General features: G+C 52.9%; 2 protein-coding genes across 9 annotated transcripts in view; one reads left to right on the top strand and one right to left on the bottom strand.

Annotated features, from left to right (window-relative positions):
- ANXA11 (annexin A11) overlaps positions 1 to 21,849 on the top strand; it is a 47,264-nt gene extending 25,415 nt beyond the window's left edge. For 4 of the 7 annotated variants that reach the window (XM_033208927.1, XM_033208930.1, XM_033208929.1 and 1 more), the window contains exons 2-14: positions 4,516 to 4,578; positions 6,390 to 6,505; positions 7,915 to 8,307; positions 10,362 to 10,449; positions 10,696 to 10,790; positions 11,481 to 11,594; positions 12,849 to 12,939; positions 13,372 to 13,451; positions 13,580 to 13,636; positions 14,943 to 15,036; positions 17,769 to 17,864; positions 18,957 to 19,015; positions 19,216 to 20,001. In XM_033208927.1, the coding sequence (XP_033064818.1) occupies positions 4,524 to 4,578; positions 6,390 to 6,505; positions 7,915 to 8,307; positions 10,362 to 10,449; positions 10,696 to 10,790; positions 11,481 to 11,594; positions 12,849 to 12,939; positions 13,372 to 13,451; positions 13,580 to 13,636; positions 14,943 to 15,036; positions 17,769 to 17,864; positions 18,957 to 19,015; positions 19,216 to 19,497 (1,620 nt within the window). In that variant the 5' untranslated portion in view covers positions 4,516 to 4,523 and the 3' untranslated portion in view covers positions 19,498 to 20,001. Of the gene's footprint in view, positions 1 to 4,123; positions 4,162 to 4,515; positions 4,579 to 6,389; positions 6,506 to 7,914; positions 8,308 to 10,361; positions 10,450 to 10,695; positions 10,791 to 11,480; positions 11,595 to 12,848; positions 12,940 to 13,371; positions 13,452 to 13,579; positions 13,637 to 14,942; positions 15,037 to 17,768; positions 17,865 to 18,956; positions 19,016 to 19,215; positions 20,002 to 21,060 lie in introns of those variants that run through there. The other 3 variants (XM_033208931.1, XM_033208932.1, XM_033208928.1) reach the window with 3 other exon arrangements.
- Positions 1 to 22,164, bottom strand: part of PRXL2A (peroxiredoxin like 2A) — a 339,130-nt gene that overhangs the window by 84,108 nt on the left and 232,858 nt on the right. The window lies entirely within an intron of this gene.

The following is a 22,164-nucleotide window of genomic DNA, read 5'->3' as shown; positions in this document are numbered from 1 at the left end:
GGGTGACACAGTGAGACTCTGTCTCAAGAAAAAGAAAAAGAGTGGGGAGCAGACTTGAAACTGTTTCAGGCAGAGAATGGGAGAGGGAAAAATGAGGCTATTACTTCTAAGAAGGGAGGATTAGAGACTAGAGGTATATTTTGGGGAGAGGGGAAGACCCAGGGTTTCAGGACCACAGCTCACAGTGGAGTTGACCTGCTCTGTGGGGCTGTGCGGGGCAGAGCTCCTAGCCAGGAGGCAGATTTTGACTCCTGCTGGGAAATCCCTTAAAAGCCACCCCAGGAATGAACTCCACGAGTGCCATCAAGGCTGGCCTGCAGGCCCTCCAGGGTTACCAAGGCTGCCTGGAACTGAATGGACCCTGTGTGTGTTCTTTTAGTCTAGGAAGACCAGCCAGGACTTTGGGGGCCAAAAGGCTAGCCTCAAGTGAGCTTAGAAATCCGCACCTGAATTGGGCCTTTTTAGAAGTTTTTTAATGGGCAATACATGTGTGTGGCAGAAAGGCACGGGAAACAGATCTAAACCGGAAGCCTCATTTTCTAGCCCCAACTTTCCTCTCGAGAGGCAGCTAGTGTTAGCTCCTTTCTTGTGTGTCATTCCAAGGAGGTCCGTGCACGTATACACACAGGAACCACTTAGTTAGTATGTTTCTGGGTTTTTTATTAGCTTAGTACGTATACAGTACTGCACCTTGATTAATAATGGTGGTCTTTTCATCTTTCCATGTACAGAGCTGGCTAATTCCAGAAATAGCTACAGAGTATCCATTGTTGGATCTCTTGTGGTTTATTTAACCAGCCTCATTGGTGGAGGTGTAGGAGTTGTTGCAGATAAGGCTGTAGTAAAATTCATGTCTGTATGACATTTCACACAGGTGTGTGTCTAGGAAAGTCACTTACAGAAGTAGAGTTGCTGAGTCAAAGGTGTGTCATTTTAAATTTAAAATTTTGACATCTCTGTGTTTTATTTATTTATTTAGTTTGGAGACAGAGTCTCTCGCTCTGTCGCCCAGGCTGGAGTGCAGTGGCGTAATCTTGGTTCCCTGCAACCTCCGCCTCCCAGGTTCCAGCCATTCTGCTGCCTCAGCCTCCCGAGTATTACAGGCACCTGCCACCATGCCGGCTAATTTTTATATTGTTAGTAGAGACAGGGTTTCACCATGGCCAGGCTGGTCTCAAACTCCAGACCTCAGGTGATCCACCCACCTCAGCCTCCCAAAGTGCTGGGATTACAGGCGTGAGCCACTGTGCCTGGCTGACATCTGTGTATTTTTAATTGGTGATTTCCTCAGCACAGTGGTGAAGGTAAACATCTTCAGCTCCTTTTCTGTAACTACCAGATCTGTTCACATCATTTGACAGTTTCTCTAGTGGTTGTTGATCTTTTTCTTATTATATTAATAAAACTTTTTCCTAAGTTTTTTTCTCATCTTTTTTTTTTTTTTTTTTCTAGTTTGTCTCTTATGCTGAAATTTTATTTTCTGCCTTTGGTTCTTGGGGCTACTTCTTTCATTGCATTCTCTGGCCTGGCTGGAATTTACTTGGTGTAAGGAACAGGGTGGTATCCAACTTTTGTTTCTTGGGTTTTTTCCCTGGCCTGGCTGTGGATGGAGCTTTTGGCTTCATTTCTCTGAGAGGAGGCCAGGAGTGGAGAGTGTTTTTGATGCTCAAAGGTCCTGCCTAGTGGTGTCTCCAGAGAGGAACGTGACAGAGACACCATCCCGGCTCTTCCTGCTCACCTGTGGGGCAGTTCCTCTTATTAGAAGGTTCCTGGCCCACTGGTCATTTACATCCCCCAGGTTACCTCCTCACCAGTGAAGTTGGAGGGTTTGGCAGAGTCTGGGCATGAAGGATCAAGTTGGGGCCGGGACAGGGAGGGCTTTGTACTGACAGCCCACCCAGCCTCAGGGACATGAGTCACACCCTCTCTGAAGGTGATGCCACTGGGGACCTCACCCACCACGTGCTTAGGGGCTCAGAGAGACCAAAAGCTGTGCAAGGAGTAGGTCCTTGGTCCACACTACAGGGAGCCAATTCCAGCTCTCTCCATAGCCATAGGGCTTTGTCTACAATCACCCCTGGACCCACTGACCCAAACAAATGACTACACCTATAGGGCTGAAAACCAGACCCACCCTATGGGGACCGGTGATACCTTAAGGAAGTTCTTTAGCTTCCTTAAAAACAGCATGTAGGCCAGGCACGGTGGCTCATGCCTGTAATCCCAGCAATCTGGGAGGCCGAGGCAGGCAGATCACTTGAGTCCAGGAGTTCAGACCAGCCTGGCCAACATGGCGAAACTCCATCTCTACTAAAAATACAAAAATTAGCCGAGATAGTTGCGCCCTCCTTTGGAGGCTGAGGCACAAGCCTTGATCCCAGGAGGCGGAGGTTACAGTGAGCTGAGATCGCACCACTGTACTCCAGCCTGGGTGATAGAGCGAGACCCTGTCTAAAAAATAAAAATAGGCCAGATGTGATGGCTCATGCCTGTAATCTTAATAATTTGGGAAGCCGAGGCGGGCAGATCACTTGAGGTCAGGAGTTCTAGACCAGCCTGGCCAACATGGTGAAACCCTGTCTCTACTAAAAATACAAAAATTAGCCAGGTGTGGTGGCGGGTACCTGTAATCCCAGCTGCTTGGGAGGCTGAGGCAGGGGAATCAAACCCAGGAGGCAGAGGTTGCAGTGAGCCGAGATCACGCCATTGCACTCAGCCTGGGTTACAGAGTGAGACCCTGTCTCAAAAAAAATAAATAATAAAAACTTAAAAAGAACAGCATAGGCTGGGCACAGTGGCTCACACCTGTAATCCCAGCACTTTGGGAGGCTGAGGCCGGCGGATCACAAGGTCAGGAGATAAAGACTATCCTGGCTAACACAGTGAAACCCCATCTCTACTAAATACAAAAAATTAGCCGGGCATGGTGGCGGGCACCTATAGTCCCAGCTACTCTGGAGGCTGAGGCCGGAGAATGGTGTGAACCCAGGAGGCGGAGCTTGCAGAGCTTGCAGTGAGCCGAGATCGTGCCACTGCAGTCCAGCCTGGGTGACAGCAAGACTCCGCCTCAAAAATAATAATAATAATAAAATTAAAATACTCAAAAAATAATAAAATTTAAAAAATTTTTGCTGTTGCCCAGCATATACCAGCCTGGGCAACATAGTAAGACTCTCAAAAAAAAAAAAAAAAAAAAAATTAGCTGGGTATGGTGGCACATGTCTTTAGGAGGCTGAGGCGGGAGGATTACCTGAGCCCAGGAGGTCAAGGCTGCAGTGAGCCATGATTGTGCCAGTGCACTCCAGCCTGGGTAACAGAGCAAGACCCTGTCTCAAACAAACAAAACCCAACATGCCCAGTTCTTCAAGATAGATATGAAGGGCAACTAGACTCTTAGTTGGATAGCATGGCCAAAACAGTGGTCTTCTAAGTGGGTTCCCTGGACCAGTAACATCATCTGGGAACTTGTTCAAAATGCAAAAACTGGTTCTACTGTCTCAGAAACTCTTGGTGGTGGAGCCCAGCAATGTGTTTTAACAATCCTATCAGGTGATTCTGATATGCATTGCAGCGTGAGACCCGGAGTGTAAAAAGAAACCACGTACCTGAGACGAGCAGGTGTGATTGTTGAGGGAGGCTGCAGGTTTCCTCACATGCCTGCCTGCCACTGGGTGTCTCTGCAAACTGCAGCAGGAGCTGCTATTAGCAAGAGCAGGCAGGTTGCACAATGTGGCTGGTGTCCCTCCTTGCAATTTAACTGGAATGGGACATTGCCAGGGGATCCATGTTCAGAGGCACTTCATGAGAGCAGGTGTCTCACCTCGCACCTGTCCAGGCCTCTCTTCTTCCCTTACTGACAGATCTGCAAATCACTTATTTCTCTTAGCAGCCTCTGCTGCAGAAACAGGGTGGTGCTGCCTCATTTGCCCTGGTTCTTCACCCTGCATCAGATGAACCTTCTGAGGGCCCTTTTTGCTTCTAGGAACGATGATTCCATACCTTACCAGGTCCCCTTGCCTGATAAACCAGAGGTTGGAGAATGAAGAGAGACAGGGGGCCTCTGACTTCTCCTGTTGCTGGAGGGATGGCAACAAGGACACAGGAAGACAAATAGACAGACTTGGAGCCCCGAGAATGAGGCAGTGCGTCTCTAGCTCTGAGGTGGGAGAACAGACCCAGAGGCACACTGCACCCTTGCCAGCAGAGGCAGGAGCAAAGCTTCAGTGAGAGGGACTTTCAAGGGAACAGCCTGGTGGGCAGTGAATCCTGTCACTGTGGGTGGGGCCAGGGGTGTGGCCCTGGCCCAGAAGTCAGGCAGCATGCTGGTGGGTACTGTTTCTAGCTGGAGGCGCCAGCAGGAGGCAGTGAACTGGGCTGCGACAAGCAGGGCAGATACAGCAGCTTCTCCTGCAGGGTCCCAGTTGTGGAGGTAGCTGCCCTCTTAAGAAGCTGGCTCCCACAGGCCAGCAGGGGCTCCCGGACAGAGCCTGAATGTGCTTTCCTCTTCTCTTCCAGATCTAACCATGAGTTACCCTGGCTATCCCCCACCCCCAGGCGGCTACCCACCAGCTGCACCAGGTAAGAGGGTCTGGGGTGGGGAGGAGAGTGAATGCTGCCTCTGTACAGTGGCTGGGAGTGGAGAGGGGAGAACAGTAGTTTCCTCCCTCCCCTCCTCCCTTCACAGCACAGCCCAGCAGGGGAGGAGAGGACAACAGGAGCAGAGGGACAGCCAGCAGGGGCAGGGGCTGGAGAAGAGCATTGAGGCTGAGGCCATGGGAGGCCTGGGTTTGAAACTGGCTCCAGAAAGCCCTGGCCCAGGCCTAGGGCTGGGTGTCTTGCCTTACTCTCTAGTAACAGTAGGCAAATGCTGTCACTTTGAGACTCAGTTTTCTTCTCTGCAAAATTGCTTCAAGGATTTCTCCCTCATTAGGTGGTCCTGGATACTGATGAGATAGGCAGGCAGAGCCTCTGATGTGGTGCCCTCCAAAGCATTCCTAGGTGATGGTTGCCCTTTGCCACCTCTCCTACCCTCTGCTCAACGTGTATGGGTTTGCAGCAACAAGATCCCCCTTGCCAAGAGAGGAAGTGGAGGCAGATGCTAAGGGTCAAAGGTCACTCATTCCCTGTTTTCTGCAGGAGCTGTGGGTAGTCACATGGAGAAGTCATCTTCTCTGGCCCTGGCCCCTTTGGGTCCTCAAATGAGATTTGGTCCCCACTATGGGAAAGGAAATATGAGGGCTCATGGGACCAAGGGGAGAAAAGGGCCATTCCAAGGCTGGTCATCCTGAGGGTGCCTAAGCTGCTGCCCCTCGCCCCAGGGGACCCCCAGGCATCATTCATTTCTCTGGAGCTGAGGTCCTGTGGTTTGAGCACCACTGACCTGCAGGCCATTTACCTTCCCTCCCATTCAGCAGGTGAAGAACAAACTCAGACCGAGAGGTGGCTCAGCTGCTGTCCCAGAGCACATTAGGGGCTGAACTGGGCCACTGCCCTCTGAACAAGCCCATCCCAGGTTGGCTGGCACTGGCCTCGGTTCCCTCTCTGTAGTAGAAATCCTGCCACTGCCACCTTTGCTAGCACAGCTGAACAGCCTCTGAGTAGCAACAGAGAAGGCGGCAGGAGATTTAGGGAAGGTTCTTCCTGGAGGATCTGGAGCCCTGGAGATGAAGAGCCGACCCGAAGCTGCCATGGACAGGAAAGCATCTAACAGGCCAGAGGCCCCATGGTGACGTCGAACGCCCATCGGGCACCCAGCGCCCTGCAGGCGTTAACTCAGCTGAGGAAACAAGCCTAAGGAGGGTGAAAGCCTTGCCCCAGGGCACGTACCGGTCCTGCTGGTTTCAGAGTGGGCTTTTCACCTGTTTGTGGACTGGTGTCTGTGTTTGCCATGACCCAGCCCCGTCTGCCTCCAGCCTCTTATCCTGCTTCTCCCTGCCTTTTACAGACTTGTAATAGCCAACAGCCAAAGCCCCTCCCGCCTATGCCTTCACATTACTGAAATCTCAGAGCTCCCTATGGTCACCTCTGACATGGGCTCAGCGTGGTGTCCCACAGCAGTCTGTCTTTGTCTGTCCTCCCGCTCCATGATGGTGTACTCGGAAGGGCAGAGCCTGACTGGGCTTTCCCAACCTCCTTAATACCCCACAGAGGGTCTTGGGAGTGATTGGGGGAACTCCACCTTCCTCCCTGGGAAGAGGGGAAGGTGTCCCCTCCTCTGCCAGTGGACTAGGGGGAAACTTTCCCCCTGGTGTTTTCATGTGGTCTGTGGTGTCCCGAGGCTCGAGGCTCTACTGGGCCTCCCTTCCTGACCACCTGGGAGCTCGCATCTCTGCCTTTCCCCGTGTGGTGGGGGGACTGGTAGGGGCTAAATGGCTTGATGTTGTTTTCAGGTGGTGGTCCCTGGGGAGGTGCTGCCTACCCTCCTCCGCCCAGCATGCCTCCCATTGGGCTGGATAACGTGGCCAGCTATGCGGGACAGTTCAACCAGGACTACCTCTCGGGAATGGTGAGTCCAGCCTTCCTGCTGAGGCGGCCCCGGGGCCACACCTGCGTGGCCAGAGGAATCAAAGCTGCTGGCCTCTGGGGCTCCAGAATTGTCTATGTGTGTGTTGCTGTGGTGTGTAGTATATTGAGCTGTACCTCAGAACAGGGTTTTCATCAGGCTTCTGCCACCTGCTCTCTGCCCCTGTCTGGGTCTCACTTTTCCCATCTGTAAAATGAGCGGGGGGACCAGATGATCTCACAGGTCCCTTTTAGCCCTGCGGGGTTAGGGTCGGGAGGGTGGTGAGGGTATGTGCATGAGTGTGCATGCACGTGCTATATATGAGTATCCACATCCATGTACCTGTGTGTGCGTGTGTGTACATATGGAGGGCTCTTGTGGTTAGGCCTGGGTGGGTGTGTGGCAGGTGTCTTGGGCAGATATGCTACTTTTTAAATTTGTTGTTTTGCTTTTAAAGTAATACATTTTATGATTTGAAAACAAACGTTTGCTTAGAGGAAATTATGCAACCAGTACACACCCTAATTTGTGCCAAGCCCAGTTCTAGGCACTGGGGATATGTGAATAAAATAAACAAAAATCTCAGCCGTGCTGCATTTATCATCTATGGGGAAAAGACAAGCAGTAACTTAAGTCAACAGTGTGATGTTATTGGAAGCGTAGGTGCCATGGGAACAAGATGAGCAGGGTAAAGGGGTCAGGAGTGGGGGTGGGGTGATGGAGGGATAATGATTTTAAGTTGGCAGTAAGGTGGGTCTGGCTGAAAAGAGGATGTGTGAGCAAAGACCTACAGCAGGGGAAGGAAGTGCTGTATGGAATGTCTAGGGAATGCCAGTGCCCTGAGGTGCCAGGGGGCCTGAGGTGCTTGGGGACAGGGAGGAGAGGCCAGTGTGGCTAAAGTGGAAAGGTGAGGGGATGAGATGAGAAATGAAGTCTGGGGGTCCACCTCTTGCAGGGTGTAGAAGGCTATTAATCCTAAGGATTTAGGCTTTTATTCCTGGTGAGTGCAGATTCACCTGAACATGCCTGCCAGAGGTATCTGTGGGTAGCAGGCTGATGTGATGGGGGTGCCCCCAACCCTGAGTATGGGACCCACATGCCTTCTTGGGCAGTGAGCTCTTAACCTTCACCCAGGTGGTCTGGGATGGGAGGAGCAGCCATGTGGAGAGGGAAGGCATTTCCCCTGCAGAAGGGGGTGAGGATCTCTGGTTTGCATCCAGCCGCACTGTTTACTGCTGTGTAGCTTTGAGCAAGTAAACTCATTCTGTGGTCTGTGAAATAGGTATAACGGTACTTCATGTTCCACAAGTGGAGACGCTGTGAGGACCGACGTGGCTTAGATATGAAAAAGCGTGGAGGGACAGAGTGCAATGGGGCCCGTTGGCCTCATGCTCTGCTTTGTGTCCTTGCAGGCAGCCAACATGTCTGGAACGTTTGGAGGAGCCAACATGCCCAACCTGTACCCTGGGGCCCCTGGGGCTGGCTACCCACCAGTGCCCCCTGGGGGGTTCGGGCAGCCCCCCTCTGCCCAGCAGCCTGTTCCTCCCTATGGGATGTATCCACCCCCAGGAGGAAACCCATCCTCCGGGATGCCCTCATATCCGCCATACCCAGGGGCCCCTGTGCCAGGCCAGCCCATGCCACCCCCTGGACAGCAGCCCCCAGGGGCCTACCCTGGGCAACCACCAGTGACCTACCCCGGTCAGCCTCCAGTGCCACTCCCTGGGCAGCAGCAGCAGCCAGTGCCGAGCTACCCAGGATACCCAGGGTCTGGGACCGTCACCCCCGCTGTGCCCCCAACCCAGGTGAGTGTCAGCCCACTGCCTCCTCTGAAAGGGTCTCCTTTCCTCCTTCCCTTCCATACCCACACGTTCCCCCACCCCTGTGCCATCCTCTAGCCTCCCTCCCTTATCTTTTCCCTGAGCTGCCCCCATAATTGTTGCCTCCTGGGCCCCAAAGACTGGAGACACATGGCCCAGTAGATGGGGAGACATGGAAAGGCGCAGGCCTCCAGCTGCAACTTCTTGTTTTAACAAAGAGTGTCGGCCGGGTACAGTGGCTCATGCCTGTCATCCCAGCACTTTGGGAAGTTGAGGTGGGCAGATCGCTTGAGCCCAGGAGTTCAAGACCAATCTGGGCAAAATGGTGAAACCCTGTCTCTACTAAAAATAGAAAAAAATTAGCTAGGCATGGTGGTGTGTGCCTGTAGGCCCAGCTACTCAGGAGGCTGAGGTGGGAGAATCATCTGAGCCCAGGAGACAGAGGTTGCAGTGAGCCGGGATCATGCCACTGCACTCCAGCCTAGGCAACAGAATAAGACCCTGTCTTTAAAACAAACAAACAGGCCGGGTGCGGTGGCTCAAGCCTGTAATCCCAGCACTTTGGGAGGCCGAGATGGGCGGATCACAAGGTCAGGAGATCGAGACCACCCTGGCTAATACGGTGAAACCCCGTCTCTACTAAAGAATACAAAAAAACTAGCCGGGCGACGAGGCGGGCGCCTGTAGTCCCAGCTACTTGGGAGGCGGAGGCAGGAGAATGGCGTAAACCCGGGAGGCGGAGCTTGCAGTGAGCTGAGATCCGGCCACCGCACTCCAGCCTGGGCGACAGAGCCAGACTCCGTCTCAAAAAAACAAACAAACAAACAACAACAACAACGAGAAACAGAAAAACAAAGAGCGGCACCTTCTTGCAGACTCCCCACCTCTGGGTTGTGTTGCTTAAGGCCCAAGGGAGGTGCCCTGTTTCTCCCAGTGTGATGAGACGCTCCACCTGCGAGTTGGGTCAGAACGCTCCTGGCGAGTACTCCTTATTCCTCTGTGTCATTCACTGCCTGGGCTGTGTGTTTTGTAAGAACTGCCCAGGCCACCTGTCTTAAGGCTTTGTGCCCAATAGCGTCTTCAGTCCCCTTGATATGCACCCCCTACAGACAGGTTTTGGAGGATTCTTAAAATTCCCTTTGGATAGGGAAAATGTTGGCAGTTCCTCCAGGGTTGATCTTGGCTCATTTTGGAGAACAGTTCATGTTTGCAGAGCCTAGAATTCGTTGTCATGGTTATATGGCCCAACCAGCCAGCACAGGGGTAGTGGTATGTGCTTGATGACTATTTTTAGACAGAGGGTCTCCTTTCCTCCTTCCCTTCCATACCCACACGTTCCCCCACCCCTGTGCCATCCTCCAGCCTCCCTCCCTTATCTTTTCCCTGAGCTGCCCCCATAATTGTGTCATAACCAGTTTGTACCAGCTCCTAGGAAGACAATCCACTGGGAGACAGTATAACCTGGAGAGTTCAAATTTGCTGGGTTGTGCAGCTGTCAGGGTCTGGAGGAAGTCCGGCAGGTGCTAGTCTAGAGAACAGTGCCAGGGAACCAGTGCTAGATCCAGAGGTCGTCAGGCTGCCATGCACAATTGTGGAGTCTGAATACCTGCATCCGCTGGAGGGTCCACATGGGCTAGCCAGCCCAGTTAGGAGTACCCACGTGTGCTCACGTGCTGTGGAGACCAGTCATCTATGAGAGAGGCCATAGCCCCTGCTCCTGAGGCCTGCCCTTCATCAGGAGCCTGAGCCCCAGCCCTGGAGGACCTGGGCACTGGGCAGATTTACAGCGTCAGGTTTCAGCTATAGGTGGGCTCCCAGCCACTGGAGCCAGGGAAAAGCTTCAGTACTAGAACACAAGGCCAGATAACAGTCAAGTTAGGCAGACTTGGCGTAGAGTCCTCTGCGTTGTTGACTGTGGGTTCCTTTAGATACTCCAACTCTTAGAGAAAGGGCTGTTCCCAGAGTCTAGGGGTGGAGCAGTCTTGAATCGGGGAAGGTGGCATGCATATCATCTTACCTGTGACTGTTTGTCCGAGTAGTTTGGAAGCCGAGGCACCATCGCTGATGCTCCTGGCTTTGACCCCCTGCGAGATGCCGAGGTCCTGCGGAAGGCCATGAAAGGCTTTGGTAAGAGACCCTGGGTGGCTCAAATCCTACCCCCTGCCCCCTATTCCCCAGGCAGTTTCACAGTGGCTCTGTGGGCTAGGGTAGCTGGGGGACGCAGACCTGGCCCCAGTGGTAATAAAAGAGAGGATGGATGTGGGATTGCGGCTGGCATGCCCAGAACAGTTGAGGCACCCAGGCCAGGGAAGTCTCAGCTGCAGAGCATCTCATGACCCCTACCCGACCCACCCCTGCTGCCTCTTCCTCCAGGGACTGATGAGCAGGCCATCATTGACTGCCTGGGGAGTCGCTCCAACAAGCAGCGGCAGCAGATCCTCCTTTCCTTCAAGACAGCTTACGGCAAGGTGAGCTGCGGGGTGGGGGCGCGGGACAGCGAGGCGTGTCCTGAGCTCAGCACAGCCCTGCTCACCCCTGCTTTTCCTTGGGTGGGCCCGGGTCTCCCAAATGGACAGTAAGGAGCAGGAGGGCATTTCCTTCTGCCCACCCAGCGGGTGACATCGTTGGGAGGTGAAGGATGCCACAGGGTGCCAAGATTTGCTGAGAGGCTCCAGACATATAGCCCTGAGTTCTAGCCCTTGCTCTGCCACATCTCACTAAGGTTGTGGCCACATCATTTTCCTTCCCCTGCCCTCTTTATGACCACCCTGGGGGGTTTAGCTGATGTAAGAGCTTTGCAGGGAAAGGCTGTGAGCACTGCCCAAGTACGAGGGGCATGTATGAGCGCATTTTGAACTTCTGGGGTTTTGAATCTTAAAAAGGTAAAAACTGGGTAAATATTGATTAGATTCATGTTCTAGCCCAGTGCTTCTCACACTTCAATGTGTCACCAATCCCCTGGGCATCTTGGTAAAATGTGGTCTCTGATTCGGGAGGTTTGGGGCAGGCCTGAGAGCAGGCTTTTCTCTCGGGCCCCTGGGGGATGTCCGTGCCACTGCTCCTCGTATCTGGGATATGGCTCTTAGTAGTCACCTCCTGTGGATTTTTAAAATAGACTTTGTTTGTTTGTTTGTTTGTTTGTTTGAATATCCAATCAGGATTTGATCAAAGATCTGAAATCTGAACTGTCAGGAAACTTTGAGAAGACAATCTTGGCTCTGATGAAGACCCCAGTCCTCTTTGACGTATATGAGATAAAGGAAGCCATCAAGGTGTGTACGTGTGTGTGTGTGTGTGTGCGTGTGTGTGTGTGTGTTTTCATGCATTCATGCATGTGGACACACAGCCCAGAAGGAGGCCTGGACAGTGTGCTGTGTTCTAGCCCACTCATTAGGTGCTGTTATTAGTATGGCTCCCAGGCCTTCCTGGGTTAGAATCCACATGCTGTAGAAAAGGGAATTCCCTGTGATTTCCCCAAGAGGCAAGTGATGCACCCATCATCATCAGGGAGCCTTAGGTCTCTCTCTATCTGGTCTCTCTTCATCTTAAAGAAATGGTGGAGCTAGGGTTTGAAGGTGGCAAGTCTGTGGTAAGAAGAGGGGTAGGAGGCCATGGTTGGTATCGTTCCCATTCTTTAGGACTCTGTTACTAGCAAATGACAGAAACACACTTCGGTTTAAGAAGAACAAAGGTGGAGAATCAGTTATATGGGTAAAGCCAAGCGCCTGGCATGGAGAGGGCCAGGCCAGACGTCTCTCTAGTCTCTGCCTCTCCTGAGCGCCTGCTCTTCTGTCAGTTTCTGTGCTTCTCCTGCCATGGCTGCTTCATGTGGGGTTGGCGGGGGGTGCCTGTCGACCACTCTCCACGTACCTATGAGACCCAGCTCCAGAAGAAACCAGCAGGGTCTCCAAACAGGGACAGGTTCTGACGGGCCCAACTTGGGCTCACTGTTTCCTCCAGTCCTGTGGGTTTTGACTGAGGGGCGGATCCTGTCCATTCTGTGCAGTCGCACAGCTCTGTGTGCACCCCACGGGCAAGGGCAGGCAGTACAGTCCCGAAGCTCTGTGTGCACCCCGTGGGTGAGGGCAGGCAGCACAGTCCCGAAGCTCTGTGTGCACCCTGCGGGCAAGGGCAGGCAGCGCAGTCACGAAGCTCTGTGTGCACCCCGTGGGCGAGGGCAGGCAGTACGGTCCCGCAGGCCTGTGTGTAACCCAACCATTTACTGTGTGGCCTTGGACCAGCCAGTATCCCTCTCTGATGCTCAGTTTTCTGATCCATGGGAGTGCCCTTTGTGTGAACCCTACTCATCACCACTGCCACTGTCAGTGTGCTTGCCCGGGCTGTGGAGAGGAGCTGACTCCCTTAAGCCTGGGAGTAGCCGGAGGGTATGTCTGTGTGTCAGGGGCCTCTGTTGCTAGGGTTTGGCCCTGGGGTCCGGGCAGCAGCATGGCCCCCACTCTCCTTCCCGGGTGCTGGTGAGGCTGCTGTAACAAGCGCATGGTTGGTTGTATTCTCTGCCCCTGCAGGGGGCTGGCACTGATGAAGCCTGCCTGATTGAGATCCTCGCTTCCCGCAGCAATGAGCACATCCGAGAATTAAACAGAGCCTACAAAGCAGGTGACGCCACTCCCTCTGCCCTCTGCCCTCTGCAGATCCCTGTGCTCTCGGGGCTATGGCCTCACTCTCTCCTAGGGCCTCTTACTCCTTCCTGGCCTTCTTATCAACCTATCTTCTGCCACCCCCAACACACTGGGCTTTGACCCAAGACCCAGCCCTTCCTTCTGTTTATACATGGTGCAAATGACTAAAGTAAGGGAGCGCCAGGGGAAACCTGGATGTGGTTTGGGCCAAGGCTGACTAGAGCCCAGGTCAGCCTGGAGGTCGCAGGCTCGTATATCCCTGGAGGGCCATGTGGGCTATTTGGTCTCTCGAGCCCGAGCTGAGACCTCCAGCCTTCTTCTCCCCACTACCCACTGTTGGTAGTGTTTTGCAATGGGCAGCTCCATAAACAGCGCTACAGGGTGGACCTTCCTTGCTTCTCCCTTTCAGAATTCAAAAAGAGCCTGGAAGAGGCCATTCGAAGTGACACATCAGGGCACTTCCAGCGGCTCCTCATCTCTCTCTCTCAGGTACTTTTCCCATGACAGGGCTCGGGGCCCCCAAGCCATGGAAGTCAAAGAGATGGGATCCCAGCAATGAGGAAAGGGAAAAGAAATGGGGAAGGAGTGGGCTTGATCATACACCTGCTTCCTTTCAGGGAAACCGTGATGAAAGCACAAATGTGGACATGTCCCTCGCCCAGAGAGATGCCCAGGTGAGTGTGATGGCCAAGCCCCTGGACTTCCTAAAGCAGGGTGTACCCCGCTTTCTTGCTTCCTGAGAGAGGTGCCCTAGGGTGGAAAGAACAATAGATAAGCAGTGGGTTGCAGATGCCGCGAGTTTCAGACGTGCTGAACTGCTCGACTCGTATGACCTAGAGCAGGTCATCTGACCTCCTGGGCTTCACCTTCCCCACCTATGGGAAGGAACATGTGAGATAATTGTATTTCAGCAGTTGATAGATCACGGTTTTGGATGTGGGATTTCGTGCGACTGCGTACTTTCCCCATGTTTAGTTGCACATACCATTGTTTGCAAAGGGGCAGAATTTGCACTTGCCTATTAGTTTTTTGAGGGTTTGAGCCTAGAAACCAGCTGCCACATTAGTTGAGCAGCCTTAGAATTCTGTCCTTGTCCACCTTGTGAGTTGCAGACAAAAGGGGAAAAGTCCAAGCAAAGTCCAGGCATCTGAGCTACTCTCTCGAGAAGTTTGGGTTTCCCACTAATGAATTTCAACCATAGTATTACGGCAGGGCAGAGCCATGACTTCCTGATGGGGTAGAGTTAGCCATACCTCTCCGTCCCCCTTCACTGCCCTTGTCATCCATGGCAGGGCATTCACCAGGAGCTGCCAGTGGTCTAATTATCCCTATCATCTGTGGGTTTGGAATGAGACCCCAAAGCATGTCCCCTTGTTAGGACTAGAGGAGAGCTACTCCTCTGGACTGGTCCTTTTGCTTTCCAGGTGAGGAAACTGAGGCTCAAAAAAGTTGAGCACTGTTCCTAACTGAAAGCTAGAGGCAGAGCCCGGACAAGGGCCTAAAGCCCTGGCTCTGTCCTCCCTGCCCAGTTAGCACCTGCCTCTGCCCTGGTCTCTGCCCTGCTGCTCCTGCAGGGGTCTGCCTTATTCAGTGTCTCTGTGGCTGGTGACATCCATTCCCATTCTGGGAGTGAGAGCTGGACAGCCCTGGGGCTCAGGGCTCTGGCTTTTGCTCCAGTGAGAGTTTTGTATGCGAGTTTTAGCGGAGCAAAGATTGTCTCGTGCTCTGCCTTCTCAGTCCAGACCTGCTTTGGCCTCAGCTTGACCTGTGGGATCTCTACCCCTGTTGCTGCTTTCTGCTCTTTTTCAGGGCTGCTACGTGAGGCCTAGCAGGCACTTTAGAGGCCATCTAGTTCAAAGGTTGCAAACTGGCAAACACTTTAGGCTCAAACCTTCAGAAGTTTACCAGGCTCTCCTGGGTGACCTGGGCCTGGGGTCTGGGTGTGGCCTGTGCCGCATGTACATCTTCCTCTCTCTCCAGGAACTGTATGCGGCCGGGGAGAACCGCCTGGGAACAGATGAGTCCAAGTTCAATGCAGTTCTGTGCTCCCGGAGCCGGGCCCACCTGGTGGCAGGTAAGGCAGGCCAGGGTCCCTCTGAGGCCAGTTAGTTGAGGGCAGTCGGGATTGTGGGGAAACAAAGCTATGGGAACACTTGGGGGTTCCTCCCTGCATGGGGCTTTCGCCTCCTCAAAAGAGCCCCCTGGTGGGGATTTAAAAGACACTGTCAGAGGGTTTCCTGAGTTCTGGCAAACATCCAGTTCTGGACGTTCCACCCGTGTAGAAACCTGGTGTCTTCGTACGTGGGAATGTGGAATGTCAGAGTTGGGAGAGTCCTTCGGGAGCACCCAATCCAGTGTTTTCCAAAGCCTGGCATAAGAAGCAGTGATAGCAATAATACTGGGTGCTATTCATTTACTCATTCATTCAACAGATGTAAATCTCACTTCCCTATGGGTCAGTCCGTCAGGTGGTGGAGCAGGTGTGGGGCCATGGTGCGGGGCAGGGCACTGCAGAGTCTGTGTTCCATGGGCTGCACCTTCTCATTTGGGGAGACAGACAGTAAACAACAATGAAATAAAATCTGTATCAGATGGTAAATCCTGTAGAGGAAAACAGCTGGAAACAGGTAGGGAGTGATGGTAGGGTCCACCGGGAGGTTCTTGGGCCAGTCCCCACTGAGGTCAGGACATTTGATTTAAAAACCTAAAGGAGATGCAGGGGCAGAGACCTGCCTGGGGCTCCCAGTACGACTGAGAACAGTGAAGGGGGACCACGTGGAGCAGTGGAGTGAGCGAGAGGAGTGGAAGGTGAGGGCAGAGACGTGAGAGGGCCCTGCTGATGACTTCCCGGAGTTGGGTATTTATCCTGAGCAAGACAGGAAGCCAATGGAGGGCCCTGAGCAGAGGAGGCTATGCAGAATCCCTGGCTGTGGTGCAGAGAATGGAGTGAAGGGTGCAAGGCCAAGCAGCGAAGCCGGTCGGGAGGCTGCTACAGGGACCCAGGGAAGGAACGGTGGTGGTAGGGGCTTGTGGTGAGGAGGTGTCAGGTTCTGGCCGTGTTTGCTGATGAATTGGACACGTGGTGTGTGGGAGAGAGAGGGGTTGAGGATTACACAGGGTTTCTTTAGGCCAAGCAGTGGGAGAATGGCCCTCAACTGAGACAGGGGAGCTGTAGGTGGAGCTGGCTTTAGATGCCTGCAGGGTGGAGCTGCAGGGAGGCTGCTGGGTTGCTGAGTGTGGAGGTCAGAAGAGATCTGGCCTGGACGTGAAAGGTAAGGGAGCTGTGGGTAGTCGAAGGTATCTGAGGCTCTGGGACTGCAGGAGGTCCCCTCGGGAGGGAGACTGGGGAGCTCACTGGTGTGAGGAGACTAAGAAGGAGCAGCTAGGGAGGTAGGAGGACCCAGAAGAAGGGGGTCCTAGAGGCCAGTGTGAGGTGGCAGGCGAGGACTGAGGATGGTGACCACACTGAGCAACTGGTGGGCTGTGGCCAGGGCTGCTCCAGTGGGCAGTGAGGGTGAAAACCCAGCGGCCGCTCTGTGCTGCACACGACAGGCGCTGTAGCTCTCCCCATTTGCAGCTGTGGAAGCAGGCACAGGGTGGTAAGGAAGTAGGGGTGCACAGCCAGTAACAGCTGAGCTGGGATTTGAACCCAGGCCACCCGACCCCAGGGCACACTTTTTAACCTCTGCACTATCCTGTAATGGAGCCTGAGTGAATGCTTTTTCATCTTAATCATTATTTCTTTTAATGAGTACAGAACATGTAAGTAGTGCATCAAGCCCGTGGCTTCACAAACATTACTTAGGAGAAAAGAGTAGCTGATTTGAAGAAGATATTGAGACAGATACAGATAGAGCAGAAATCACGACTTTAATATGCAAATGGAAGCTGAGACTCAGGCTGGGGAAGGAGAGTTTTATGTCCTGGGTCAGAGCTGGAGTCAGGACCCAGGTTTCCATCATGCTGCCTGCCTCTCTAGGAGCCAGCCGTCCACTCCCATGGGTGCTTAGCGTGTCCTAGATCGAGCTGGGCTGGCAGGGGTGGGCAGAAAAAGCCACACTGGCTGGGGCAGGCTGGGCCTCAGCTGCCAGGCAGGCTGAGGAAGACAGATGGATGCATGAATAAAGCCAAGGAATGGGTGAGACTGCAGGTGTGGGGGATTTGAGAAGAGGGGACACTGTGTTGGGGTGCGTGGGAGTGGGCCCTGGAGGGGTATTAAGGTGTGATTTGCTTAAGTAGATTGGCAGTCCTGAGAAAGGGACCACACAGGGAGGGACATCAGGTGGTGTGTGTGACTTGTGACAAAGTCTCTGGCTTCCTTGAGAGCTAGGCAGACCTGGGGATGTGCAGGGTGTGGGAGCAGAGTGGGAGGCGGGGGATTTGGGGGCAGAGGCCACCTCATGTGAGTCCTCTGTTAGTCTGCTCATGCTGCCATGACAAAATACCACAGACTGGGTGGCTTAAGCAACAGACGTTCATTGTGTTGCAGTTCTGAAGGCCAGATGTCCTAGAGTGGGGTGCCGGTTTCTCCCGTGGCCTCTTTGTGGCAATCAGTGTGCTCACAGGGTCTTCCCTCTGCATGTGCACATCCCTGAGGTCTCTGTGTGTCCTAATCTCTTATTCGAAGGAGACCAGGTGGATTGGATTAGGGTACACCCTAGCAGCATGTTTGAACTTAATTACCTCTTTAAAAATCTTATCTCCAACTACGGTTGTATTCTGAAGTCCTGAGAGTTGACACTTCCACATAGGAACTTTGAGGAGACACATTTCAGTTCATAAAATAAGCCTCTGTCATCCCCCTAGTTTTCAATGAGTACCAGAGAATGACAGGCCGGGACATTGAGAAGAGCATCTGCCGCGAGATGTCCGGGGACCTGGAGCAGGGCATGCTGGCCGTGGGTAAGTGTCTCGGGTTTGCCTGCCCACCGTCCAGGGGCTAACGTGTCATAAGTGTTCAGGCTGCTCGCCTGTCCTCCAGCTGATGGGTGACATCATGATGGAAGGACCACAGGATCCAAGATCACTCAGCCCAGAGTGTCCAGATGCTGGGAATTCATTCCGCTTCCGGGTCCCTGTGCAGTTGAACCCCTAGCTGTCCCGGGGGTGTCTTGTGTGTGTTTGTGGTGCAGCTCTGGAGAAGGGAACTGCAGTGTGGGTATTAGTGGGAGGGCATCCAGCTGCTCTCCCGGAGGAGTATGACTCATATCCTGCCAAGTTTCCTCTAAAAATACATCCCTGCAGGCAGTTGTCAGATGTTTGTGATGGAAACACGTGGAAAGATTTTTATTTGCAACAGTGAAACAGGCCCATGCTGAGGAAAGCTGGCTTGGCTCCGGGATGGTAGTGTGCCTCTTACATTGCCCGTGTTCTCTAGCAGGGCCCGGTGGGCTCCAGGTCCCTCCCACTGTGCAGAGTTGAGTCCCTGCCCTGAGGCCCTCACAACCCCTCTTTCTACTCACTGGGAAAATCAGTCTGCCCCTTTTTTCATTATGCTTTTTTTTGGAGTTTTCTGGATGGGAGAGATGGAAAATCCTCATTTCCCTGCCTGCCCCCCACAGTAGGTCTCGTGGCCTGGGGAGCCTAGGGAGATGCGCATTCCACTCGGCCACGGTTTCTCCATGAGGGTCATGGCCTCTCCAGTCTACCCCTCCTGCCTGAGCAGCAGCGCAGTTCCTCGTCACCATCCGCATTGCTTCCCTGTGCAGCTCCTCGCCCCACTAAGACCCCCCCGCCTCTCTGACTCTTGGTCCTTTCATCACGGTGGTTGCCAGGAAAGAGGGTGGGTTAGTATCCAGACTGCGTGTTTCTGTTCCAAAGAACTGGAGCCAAGATCATGGGATAGTTGAGCCTGGAACAGAAGGAAGAGGAGAAAAGATGGATGCGGTGATGGATTTGACATTTGGGCCTCTAAGAGGACACTTGTAGACTCCATGCCCTGCTTGGGCTGAGAATTTTCTGCAGATCTGGTTATGCTGAGTTTCTCTCTTCTAGTGAAATGTCTCAAGAACACCCCAGCCTTCTTTGCGGAGAGGCTTAACAAAGCCATGAGGGTATGTAACTTCCATGTGCAGGTTGCGATACCTTAGCCCCGCCTGTGCCTAGGTCCAAGGGCTGAGGGTAGAAGGCCTGGGGAGAGCCAAATCTCAGCCGAGAGTTCTGAGGACTTGGGTAGGGAGGGGACTGGAGGGCCCAGGGCGGGTGGGAAGGTGAGGAGGCCTGGTGCTCATGCTCTTGGGGGGACTCTCTTTAGGGGGCAGGAACAAAGGACCGGACCCTGATTCGCATCATGGTGTCTCGCAGTGAGACCGACCTCCTGGACATCAGATCGGAGTATAAGCGGATGTATGGCAAGTCGCTGTACCATGACATCTCGGTATGGCCCTGCTGCAGGCAGACTGGGCTCCCTTTTGGCATCCAGTCACCTGTGGAACCTCCCTCCTTGGAGTGGCCGTATGCTTGGCCTCTGTGCTGTGTGTGGGCATCTTGTTTAAGGACCTCAGACTTGCTCATCCCATTGCCCCTAAACTTCTGAGGGCAGGTGGATCATGACCTTGCTGTCGCCCCCACCTTGCATCCCCTAGCAGCATCAGAGAACACTCAGGACCTCCTCAACCTTGACCACGACCTTCAGCGTCCCAACCACCCTGTGATTCCTTGATCTGTCAGTGAGAACTCATGTCCCAAAGGCTCTGTGGAGCTCTGCTCTCACTCGCTGACAAAGCACTTGCACTCAGCTTTATGGCATAGGCCACATAGTAAGGCTGTTCAGAGTGAAGGCCGTGGGGGTCACGCCACTTGGAGTCCAGCTTTTCTACTTGCTAACTGTGTGACCTTGAATAGCTTCCTTAAACCTCCCTGAACCCCAGCTCCGTTGTCTTTAAGATGAGAAAATAATTGTTCCTTCCCGGGAATGTTGTGAGTATTGAGTGAGGCGGTGCAGGTCAAGTGTCTATTAAACACTAGCCACTGTTGTATTGCTGTGCGGCACAGCCAGTCTGACAAAATACATTCTCAGCTACATGGTCTAACACTCAAATTCTGAACTCACGTGAGCCTTGAAATTGCACTATGGGGACCACATCCTCCCACCTTAGACTCAGTAGCATTTAATGATGGTGGGCATGTCATCACAGGAAGCTTACTTTGTTTCCTTGGCTATATGAATGAAGCTGTTGCTAGAGAATTAGTAATTCTAGGCTGGGCACAGTGGCTCACGCCTGTAATCCCAGCACTTTGGGAGACTGAGGTGGGTGGATCACTTGAGGTCAGGAGTTCGAGACCAGCCTGGCCAACGTGGTAAAACCCTGTCTCTACTAAAAATACAAAATTAGTTGGGCATGGTGACATGTGCGTGTAATCCCAGCTACTCGGGAGGCTGTGGCAGGAGAATTGTTTGAACCTGGGAGGCGGAGGTTGCAGTGAGCCGGGATCACGCCATTCCCTCCAGCCTTGGCGACAGAGTGAGACTTCATCTCAAAAAAAAAAAAAAAAGGTTAATAATTCTTTACAGAGTATCTCCTGCATGCCAGCAGGCTGTGGACATCTGGAAGAAGCCACATGCCTTGCCCTCAAGTTGCTTAGGGTGGAAGGAAATGATTAGAAATGAGCCAAGCCGAGCCTGCACTCTTAGAGTAAGTGTAGTGGCCTCAGACAGAGGAGAGATCCCTGGGACCTAGGAGGTCCGAGCCTTCCACTGGACAGTCATGTGTGAGGAGATTGCGTTTCCTAAGCAGGACACTGTGTTACGTTACATTGGTAACCCCAATTTAAGGCAGCATAAATGCACTGGGTAAAGAGCAGTATTGGTTAGCCCTGGGAAGTGGTTTTTAGGATGATTATATATTTTTTTGTGGGTATTCATTTGACTTGGATAGTTGTGGTGAGTGCTGCTTTCCGTCTTCTAATGGGGGCCTGGGGAAGGCTAAATTCCATTTTTTAAGGTCTGTGCTGCCTGCTGCAGGACCTGCAGCAGGGGAAAATTCCCCAGGATGGGGCTTCCTCCCTATAAGGATGCTCAGGGCTGAAAATCAGGAGCCAGAAGGCTGAAAGTGAGCGTACCTCCCTTAACGGATGTCTTCCTTGTTTCTGTGGCCAGGGAGATACTTCAGGGGATTACCGGAAGATTCTGCTGAAGATCTGTGGTGGCAATGACTGAACAGTGACTGGTGGCTCACTTCTGCCCACCTGCCAGCAACAGTGGTGCCAGGAAAAGGCCAAAAGAATGTCTGTTTCTAACAAATCCACAAATAGCCCCGAGATGCACCGTCCTAGAGCCTAGGTCTGTCCTCCACCCCTCCTGACCTGTATATTGTGCCACAGGACCTGGGTTGGTCTAGAACTCTCTCAGGATGCCTTTTCTGCCCCAGCCCTCACAGCCTCTTGTTGCTGAAGTAGATATTTCATTTTTCTGACTCATGTAATCATTCCCCTTTGCCTGTGGCTAAGACTTGGCTTCATTTTGTCATTTAATTGTATATTTTTATTTGGAGGCATATTTTCTTTTCTTACGATCATTGCCAGACAGATGCATACAAGTCTCTTTGCTGCGTACACATTTCTGTTGAGGGCGACTGGGTGGGTGAAGTGCCATGTCCTCGCTGAGGAGAGAAAGGGAAGCATGCCTGGGAGGGTAGCCTGTGCATCTGGTGAGTGTGTCACAAGCTTTGTTACTGCCAAACTCACTCCTTTTTAGAAAAAAAAAAAAAGAAAAGGCCAGAAAGTCATTCGTTCCATCTTCCTTGCAGAAACCACGAGAACAAAGCCAGTTCCCTGTCAGTGATGGGGCTTCTTGTAATTTGTGGAATGTGCCTTAAACCTGAATGTCTGTAGCCAAAACTTGTGTCCACATTAAAAGCCAGCCAGCTCTGGAATGTTCTGGAAGTGTCTTCCTGGTACCAACTTGTTTTCTTCTGCTTGATTATGCCCTGTGGCTCAGAGTTCTCGCCTTATCAGCCAGTGAAAATTCATGTAACCTTAGATAGTGTTTTGTGTGCAGTAAATCCTGAGCATACAATAATTTGTGGGGACTCGTAAGGACATGGGAAGGGAGGTTCCCGAAATCCAGGCGGGGCACCCAGACACCTGAAAGGCAAAGGGACCTTGGTTGGTTGCAGGTGCAGTGAAGTCCACTGAAGGTGTGGCAGGAAGAATGTAGTCCTTCACCCAGGTCCCAGGTGGGAAGAAGGGTGTGTGCTAATTC

This window comes from Trachypithecus francoisi, unplaced genomic scaffold, assembly GCF_009764315.1.
Source record: "Trachypithecus francoisi isolate TF-2019V2 unplaced genomic scaffold, Tfra_2.0 Lachesis_group9, whole genome shotgun sequence".
NCBI lineage: Eukaryota > Metazoa > Chordata > Mammalia > Primates > Cercopithecidae > Trachypithecus > Trachypithecus francoisi.
The sequence above is the reverse complement of the archived record's forward strand: the minus strand, read 5'-3'. Positions and strand labels throughout refer to the sequence as shown.